The following is a 9,557-nucleotide window of genomic DNA, read 5'->3' as shown; positions in this document are numbered from 1 at the left end:
TGTCTCTTCCATACCTTTGTCTGAGCTGAGGTCAATTCTCCTGGCAGCACGGGAAGTGTCTCCTGCAAAAAAGGCACCTGACAGGCAGGGACTGAATCAGAACGCTAGCTGAAGAGAAGTAACAGGTCCATAAAAAAAAACCAACAACAACAAACACCCACGCACAGGAAGACCAATGCCTTTCTGCAGAAATAATTTAACACCAGAGAGAGTAAAAACCGTCTTAACACTGACCCTTCACTCCAGGTTATGTGAGCGTGTTTAAAACTGCACACTCCAGGTGAGCACACCCTGCCCCACTGCACCTCAGGGGTATCACGCCCCAAACGGCCGCCCCATAGCTACACCACAGCCATCTGCTCAGAGAATTATTTTCAAAACTGTTAAAAAAAAAAAATTAAAGGCCTTATGACCATTTCACTGACTCTTTGCCCAAAACCTGCTTTTATTTCTGCCTACAGTGGTGATAACCCCGCTCCTAACTCACACCCCAGCTGCCTTTCAGTGCAGTCACATCATTATAATTAGCTGGTTTAAGTCTCAGCCCATGTGTCTGGGAAAAAAAGTCTCCCTCTCAGTGCAACATGCCTGTCAACAGATGTTTATGATATTTCTCCTCATTATACCAAAAGTATTCTTGCCTTCTTTCCAAAAGCCCCAAGGAAAACTCCAATCTCAGTTTTTAAACATAAAACAAGAGCACTTTGGGGACAGGTTAGAGATGCCTGCCCTACTTGCCACTTCTGCTTTAAAATCATTCTTCCAGCATGCAGAAGTACTGAAGTTTGTACTAGCCCAGGAAGACAACAACTAATAAAATTTTAACCTTGTAAACTAACTATAGTAACAGCACTTAAAAATGTCAGGGTACTAATGTTAGTCCTTTAGCTACAGCCTTTGGAACAAGTTTTGGCATAATCCAAGCCGAGGAGAAAGAAATGCTTCATACTTAAAGCTGTGTGAGCAAGCTGCAACATTCATCCATTTTGAAAATATTAACAGAATTATTTTAATGACTTGGGACACTATGAAGAAATTCTTGGCGGGGTACAGCTCCTTTCACCCCCTGCAGCGTTAAGTCAGTTATCCTGGACCACAGCCATCCTGTCATCAAACCCAGGAGCCATCAACACCACCGTTCGTATGCAGATGACCCCAAGTACCACCTTGCTGCCGCCAAAAATGCACGTCTTTTCACAATCACTTTTCTGTGACCTGTTTCTTGGCTGACTGTATAGCCTAACAAGCCTCAGAGCTAGGCACGATGTGAACTGAGGAATTTGCACACATCTCAGAGCCACACCCTCAGCACACTCCACAAGTGATCTTAGAAACCTCTTCAAACAGCATCCTTGCTGGTCCCAGTAAGTCTGTGCAGACAGTAATTATCTCTCCTCCTTCCTTATTCCAGTGGTGGAGCTCATGACTTCTTGAAATAATAGTTACTGGTAAAAATAGATGCCCACTTCTTGTCAGATACTAAGAGTAGTTCCAAAATTCAGAGCTGGGCGTGAAGAATATTGCTGTACCCATAGGAAAGCACACCTGGGCAGCATTAGAAGCACAATTACAGTTCTCTCTACAAAACAGAATTGGGCAAAACAGCAAAACAAGCCCACTTCTGCTTTTTACAACTGTTTTTCACATTACCACTACATCCTCAGGGATAAAACAACAAAACTTTGGTTCAATAGCAGAGACCCAAACTGCTACTCTAAAACCTAATTCTGGAAGTCATTAAAAACCTGTCCTAGCTGTGCCCTGGAGCTCAGCTTGTATCACACCTGTATCACACCTCCAGCTGTGCTAACAGTTCCTGGCCCAGGAAGCACCTAACAAACAAACATAACACAACAGCTGCAGCTTTCTTCCAGAAGATCCAGATGTAGCAGTATGCAACTGTCTGGTGGATACAGCACTGGCTTTGAGAAGTCAAAACTATTCCCCTCACCCTCAGACTTGGGTAACTATAGTATGTACTAGTAAAGAAAAACATCTATATTAGGCCTGTAATAGTTCTCCTTCATCTGACAATCTGTCTTCCAGTCTTTAGTCTTAGTCTGCTTTTGTTTCTTTTTCAGACTTCTAACTCCCTTCTGAGCCAAGTCCTCTGATTACTTCATGCACAGTTGATGCTATGAAAACAAACAAAACCAAAAAATTGCCTCTCCCTGCCCACCCCCCCCCACCCCCCAAATCAACCAACCAAAAACCTGCATTGTTTGAAGTTACTCCAATACCTCTACAGAATTGTGAAACAGAGCTGGGATTCACATTCAAACAGACCTCCTTCCACCTGCTTGATTTCCCTGTTTGCAGGCAGCACAAATCACAGCATCCTGACTTTCAGGGTTTGTTGCACCAAAACTCCATTCTGCATTACAGAAGCTGCAAGAAGCAGCTCCTGCCAGCTTTGACTAGCACGTGGAATGACAGGACACAAGAAAGTGGAGCTTTCATTTATTGGGCTGAAAAACTACAGACGGATTCACTTTGACTTCTGGCTCTGTGCTTGTGCCTTCAACACTTTCACAACGATCTTCTGCTCCTCAATGAGAAAAGCTCGTTTGATTCTGAAAAAGAAAAACAACTTTAGGAGATGTATCCACTTAAGTGAAAACACAAAAATAAGACAAAGTTACAATTAGTTTTGCTGTCTCAAACATGCACTGCACACGCGGTGTTGGTTCCACAGTCACATAAAAAGGGAAACCTAAGGTAAGATCTGATGGCTGAACGGTGGAAAAATTAACACCTTCACTAACTTCAACGGCAAAAAGCAAAACTTCTCACTTGCAAACTAATTCAGCTGTTTTTAAAGTCAGAATTGGTGTGGCCAGCTATGGCCAGCTCTCTTTCTCAGAGCTACAGAAAACTTTACATGAGTCCAGTCATCAAAACATCCCTCTCAGGATTTAAGGTTCTTTGCACATAAACAGAGAAAACCCTGGCAGGTCAAGTCATGTCTAAATATGATTCTTTCTGGAAGACATGTAGGGCTACCAGGCAAGTGGACCTAAGGGACAAGTACTCACAGTAACAGCCTGTTTCATGATTGGAAGTTAAAAGCACAAATATACCACACACTTTTCTACCTTGGAACACCAAAACACCATTCCATACGCATTTGGTATAAACCACTACAGTCACGGTACACAAAACTGACCAAAGATGCCTCAACAGATGCAGGAGAAAACCCACCAACTACATGGAAGGAGGTGACTGTGTTTTTCATTTTAGGCAGATTAAAGTATACTCATGTATTAGAAACAATCTACCAAGCTCCAAGTGTTTGGGAAAACACTCAGAAGAAAAATTGGCTTTTAACACAGAAAAGTTATGCTACGGACCTGCAGCTCTAACAACCTGTCGTCAGTGGAACCTGATGTGATTTAACTTAGAACTCACACAAGCAAAGAAAACAAGAACATTAACAAGATTTGAACTACAGATTAAAAAAATGGCATTAAACTCCTAATTTCAGAGATCTGCTTTGATTACCCTTCATAGAGGTGATGTATTCTTCATACTACACATTTTTTCCTCAAACTTGCCAAGTAAGTATAGGATGTACAGTTCCTACCCAACTAAACTCAATCCAGTGAGGCCCAGCAAAGGCCATCTTAAAGCTTAACCACATAAACATGCAACCAATTAACATCTTTGAATCTCAAAGCACGACAAAGCAGCCAAAAGCTCAACTGATCTAACAGGAACATCTTTGCATAAGACAAAAGGACAAGTGAAGTGAAAAATCTTTACTATGGGGGCCTAATATAAAATAAAAATCCAGAACGAATGGAATGTTTAGCACCAAAGCAACACTGCAGTAAGAAATCATGAACAACAAACTCTCTACAAAGGAGCTCCAAATTCAGTAACTAGCTCAAATCCAAGGGACAAAGATCACACACATCACAGCTAATGTGCCCCATGCTCACCCCCTCCATTCTACTACACCAATGTCAGACAAGTCTTCACAATTTTGGCCCACATTATGAAAACAGCGAGATGCAAAAATCTCTTATGAAGTCACCCCAAGAATCAAGTTAGTTTTCTGTAAGCTTACCGGTCACGGACACACTTAGCGCACATGGAACCGCCATAAGCTCTGCTAACGTGCTTCTTCGTTTTTGACAGCCTCATGAGAACTTTAGGACGCACAGCACGAACCTACGGAAAGCAAAAGTGAGAAGTGTATCATAAGATAGTAATTTGGATTACAGTCATATCAAGAGAATTCAAAAAAGCAGTTAACACCTGAAGTTGACTATTCAAGATTCCAAAAGTGACTGAAGCCACAGATTGTTGTACGTGCCATCTTCAGCATTCCTACGCTTTTCATTCTACCACATGGGCTCCTCAATAGATTCAGCATTAAAAACTGGTTTATAAATCAAGATGTTTTCCCAAGGGTAGGAACTGCTTAAAGACTGACATTACTCAAGCATTCCCATCACTGTTAAGAGTGGCATTAAACCAAGGAAACATTTTGGAGAAGAATGTGTTAAAAACATTAATTCCTTTTTCCTAAACCTGAAAGTCAAACTTGAGTGTATTTGGTTTGGTTTTGTTTGTTTTGGGTTTTGTTTTGGTTCATTTTTCTTTAAGGCCCACCTAATAGGTCACATTTAGGCTTTTAAACCTGCTACAGAATCACCTCAGTCTAACTCTAGAAATCTCAACCAGTTACAACTTATAGTCCAAGAAGGTTCAAAAGTAACAACAAGAACCACAAGCATTAAAAAGCACTTACTCTTTAGGCTTTCAAAGATTGTCTTACCAGTTAAGCTTCACAACATTCAGATAACATATTAAAGAAAAAAGTTGCTCCAACAAGATTTCATCAAGGAACAGACATATTGCTTGAAAAGGCTCTTCATGATGAAAAAGAAATTGCTGTAAAGAATATTATGCCAGTAAGTCTACTACTTACACCACGAAGTCTTCCTGGGCATATACCACATGCCGACTTCGGTGCCTTCCCTACTTTCTTGGTGTAAAGGTAAACAATCCTGTTCCCGGGTGTTCGGGACCTAAATACAGCAGAAAAATACTCAGTTAACATAACAATCAAAATTTAAACTTAGCTTTCATAAAGACTGAAATTTTTAGAAACTACATCTTACTTACAGTCTGGTCTTGTTGGAAGCTGTGTTGTAGGACAACCTACGGCGGTAGGTCAGGCGCTGAACCATTTTGTACACCTAAATTAGTCAAAAACAAAGTGGCACTAGTTTAAGCACTCAGTGTCCACATAGAAGTTCACATATCACAGCATCAACCGCACTGAAACACCAGGCCAGACCTGAACTGGCAGCTGCTGTTTCTGCATTAGTATAAACAAAACAGAAGCATCTCCTTATCAATGAGAGCCAACACAACTACGTTAAAAAACAAGTGACAGTTGGCAACAAGCAATCTGCACTCAAGATTCACCCAAACTGACTCGAATGCAGTTCAACATCCAGGTCTTGCCTGCATGATGTTTAACTGTTTAAAGATTCAGCAGCTGAGCATTCTGGTCAGCACAAGCTTCGCTGGCAAGTTTGAGAACCGAGCAAATGCAAAAGCTCTTTTAGTCCCTCAACCGACAGCAAACTATGTTAATCGCGCTCTAGACCCAGACCGCAGCCTTCTCCGGGCACAGCATAACGCGACGAGGGCAGCGAAACCCGCCGTTCCCCGGACTGCCGCCCCGACGGGGTGCCGGCCGCCATCAGAGCCCCTTGAGGCAGCCCCCGGGGCCGGGACGGGCACTGGGCCCAGCGCCGCAGCCCCCGGCGCCGGGTCGGTGCGGCCCGGGAGGAGGCCTAGGGAGGCCCGGCCGCCCCGCCGCGCCGCTCCGCGCCCCCCACCGGCCGGAGCGCGGGCAGCTGTGCTCCCGGCCCCTCACCACAGCCCCCCGGGCCCGCCGGCCGCCCCCACCGCTCGCCGGGCGGCGGATGGGGGCGGATGGGCACCAGCTGTCCTCAGTCAGCCGCCGCCATACCTGGAGCCGCCAGATCCGGAAGAGGAAGCAGAGGCGCGGGTCAAGATTGAAATAGTGGCGCTCTGGAACACGGAAGGACTAGCGGCGCCTGCGCGCTGTGGCCCGTCTCTGAGCCCCGGTGGGGCGTGGGCGCCACCACGTTGTACGGAATGGAGGTGCAAGGGCGGCGCCATGTTGTACGGCTGAATCGGAGAGGGGCGCCGCTCAGCGGCGGAACTCACTGTCGTGCTCCGGAGGAGGAGCTCAGGCAGGAATACGATGATATAAAACTTTCTCTGCTGGTCAGGTCAATGGTCCACCTGACCCAAAATCACATTTCCAAGCCATAGGTACCCGGGAAAAGTATAGTGGACACGGGACACAGCTAGTTGATCTTTCCCTTAATACACCCTCCCCACATTCAGCATCTTAGAAGATTCCTGAGCTGGGATGTGTTTTCTTACTTTCATTTTAAATAGTCTCTGGTAAATCCCTTGAAAATGAAGGAAAGGAAAGGAAAGGAAAGGAAAGGAAAGGAAAGGAAAGGAAAGGAAAGGAAAGGAAAGGAAAGGAAAGGAAAGGAAAGGAAAGGAAAGGAAAGGAAAGGAAAGGAAAGGAAAGGAAAGGAAAGGAAAGGAAAGGAAAGGAAAGGAAAGGAAAGGAAAGGAAAGAAGGAAAGGAAAGGAAAGGAAAGGAAAGGAAAGGAAAGGAAAGGAAAGGAAAGGAAAGGAAAGGAAAGGAGAAACTGCGAGAGCCAAGGGAACATACGACAGCTTGTCAGCAGCCAGAAACAGTGTTCCAGCAGTACCAGGTCTGCCAAACTTGCAATTATTAAAAAGTAAACACACAAAAGCTACCCCTGTCGACCCCTTACAATTGCATTAAGCACTGCTTTCGCAGGAAGGAAAGGAGGAACCCTCGCTAGAAGGAGCCCCACCAGATTACTCTTCTCCCAGCCGTTTGCTTCAGCTCTCACCCCATGCACACAGGTCCCTGGCAAGCTGAGCAGCACGTTGACAAGCAGAGCTGGTCTCTGTGCTCTGAAATCAGTGGCCACCTAGTGATGGGAAGGTCCCCACTATCCGTTTATGGCCTCCCGGATGGATCCCGCTCCCACCCCGCCACATGGAACTGAGGCATCGAAGACCGAGAGATTTGAAAGGGTGCGTTTCCATCCCTTGTACAGGCAAAGTCTTAATATGGCATCAATGGGAAATCACCATCTGTGGGGAGCACAGAATCGATCGGGCCCATGGGCTGTAAGTTGGTCTCTTCTCCCAAGTAGTGAGTGATGGGACAAGGGGAAATGGCCTCAAGTTGTACCAGGGGAGGTTCAGATTGGATATTAGGAAAATATTCGCAGAAAGGGCTGTCAGGCATTGGAACAGGCTGCCCAGGGCAGTGGAGGAGTCACCATCCCTGGGGGGGTTTAAAAGGTGTTTAGACAAGGTTCTTAGGGACATGGTTTAGTGCTAGAGTTAGGTTAGGTTATGGTTGGACTCGATGAGCCTGCGGGGGTCTCTTCCAACTGAAATGATTCTAGGATTCTATGATCCTAAATGTTCTTGTGCTCTACTGGCCTGAGCAATGACAGCCAGGGAGCTGCACATTAAACACACAGGGGCTGCTGCCATCGTTAGTGGCTTTGGCTTCGTTTTTGGAGGGCGGCGGGTGCTCAGAAACCTTTGATGTGTGCTCCTGGCCTTATTTACAGATCTGTAACTCGCAGTTCATTGTGCTATACCCTCCCTGTTTTCGATCTATAATTATTATTTTGGCTAATTATTGACTCTTTTAAAGTGCAAATTATGGATACCAGAATTTTTGTAATTCATGAAAGAAGAGAAAATAAGTATGAACTAGATCTTAGGGTGTATTTAAAATAGGAGCATATTTCAGACAACAAGTAAATTTCAGAGCAATTAGAGTATTCAATATGAACTTTCTAGGCCCAGAACCCTGAGGGGAATAAGAAAGCCAATTAAATTAGATTAAATAATCATGCCTAAATATAAAAGTGTAACAGAACCCAATTGTTAAAGAACAACACTATTAAATGATGACAGAATAGTTTAGTTTAGATGTTGTCAATGCAACAGGTGACTATTTTATTATTGAACAACAGTATCGATATTTTTTTGAACTTACCCGATTTAGGCTCTAAACACAACTGGTGTAAGTTACAGGAGCTGTCAATTAGAATCCAGTGGTTCACTTCTGTGGATGTGCTGGCCTAGTTTTTCAAACACTCTCCATTTATTTTGTAGGAGGAATGGGGCTGTCAGGCAAGCTGTTCACCAGAGCATCTGGAAACGTTAGCTTTATGACAACTGGTTTAATGCTATCTAATGTGGGGATAAAATTTGAAGCAGGAGCTCACTAAGCCCATTTTGTACAGATCAGTGCTAGTCAGGTGATTCTCTCACGTTGTCTGCTGCTCCTACCTCTTCACACAACCAAACCACCTCTTTTGGGAGCAGTTATTCTCCATGTCAGACACATTTCATTAACCCTTTCTGCACTTTCTGCTTTCCTTCAATATAACAAAGGGGATGGATTAGCAAACACACAACCTGTCAACTTGGAAAGCTAATGGTGGCATCCTACAAAACCCATCTTTTCCCTTCTAGGATGTCAGTGGAAGCAAAGGGCCTGAGGATGAGGGCCTTTTTCCTTAAGAAAACTGGAGGTTGCCTTCCAAGGTGTATTTGCTTGTTGTCAGTGTAAAACTGGAAACCTCTTTGCCACCAGCGATGATTAGGGAGATAGTAATCTCTAATGGCAGATTAGTAATGTGCTGTGTTTTGTATGGGCCAGCAAGTTGTCACCGTATTCTCTTTACTGCACCAGACGAATGCTTTGTTCACTATTTAAGACCAGTTCTTGGCATGTTGGCCCTCCTTGCTCACTTTTCCACATGCTCCTCTCCTTACCTCTCTTTTTATGGAAATCCCTATCTACTTGTGCAACTGTACATTTGGTCATGTGGGAAGTTCCACCAGAGTGAGAGAGAGCGCTCAGATGAGTAGGGCTCAATGACCCCCAGAAAGCATCCCCCTTTACTTTCCTCACCCTGTTGCCCTGCTTCCAGGGATGTCTCAGGTCCCACAAGGACTCTGCTGCTCCCCCACCTTCTCCTTATGGATCCTTTTAGGGCTGCCCTGCAGTACAAGCTTCAATTAAAAGATAAGAGATTGTTTCCACTCATATTCACTTGCCGTCATACTTACCAAGACTGGCAATTCTAAGAGGTAAAGGAAGGAAAATGAACCTGTGTGCAAGCTTGGGGTACTGCAGAGAGAAAAACATAGTGATAGCTCAGGAATACACTGCTGCCCTTAAGCCACAGCCACAATACTATTTCTACGAACAGTGGTGGATATGTGTTTCAGAAGTGTCTCATTTAAATCAGAACCCAACCTCAGGTGCTGCTTGGATGCAACACACAGGATTAGGTCTGCAAATGTGGGAACAGAGTGAGAAACTTTGGACTAGAAAGTGCCAGAAAGGGCAGAAAGAAGAGGAGGTTATGATCCATTGTTTCTCCGGAGCTCTTTTTTTTTCTTAAAAATCCCATTCCCTTTCC

At 44.5% G+C, this 9,557-nt stretch overlaps 1 protein-coding gene across 1 annotated transcript; it reads right to left on the bottom strand.

Moving 5' to 3' along the window:
• Positions 1-2,444: 2,444 nt before the first annotated feature.
• RPL34 (ribosomal protein L34) lies at positions 2,445-6,069 on the bottom strand. Its single transcript, XM_082051169.1, has 5 exons — positions 5,993-6,069; positions 5,134-5,207; positions 4,937-5,036; positions 4,070-4,173; positions 2,445-2,573 (listed from the first exon to the last, which is right to left on the bottom strand). The coding sequence occupies exons 2-5, from the start codon at positions 5,196-5,198 to the stop codon at positions 2,489-2,491; spliced, it is 354 nt and encodes a 117-aa protein (XP_081907295.1). The 5' UTR covers positions 5,199-5,207; positions 5,993-6,069; the 3' UTR covers positions 2,445-2,488.
• Positions 6,070-9,557: the final 3,488 nt, after the last annotated feature.

This window comes from Streptopelia decaocto, assembly GCF_964273445.1.
Source record: "Streptopelia decaocto genome assembly, chromosome: 4".
Classification (NCBI taxonomy): Eukaryota; Metazoa; Chordata; class Aves; order Columbiformes; family Columbidae; genus Streptopelia; species Streptopelia decaocto.
Note: the sequence above shows the minus strand (reverse complement) of the source record. Positions and strands in the feature narration are given on the sequence as shown.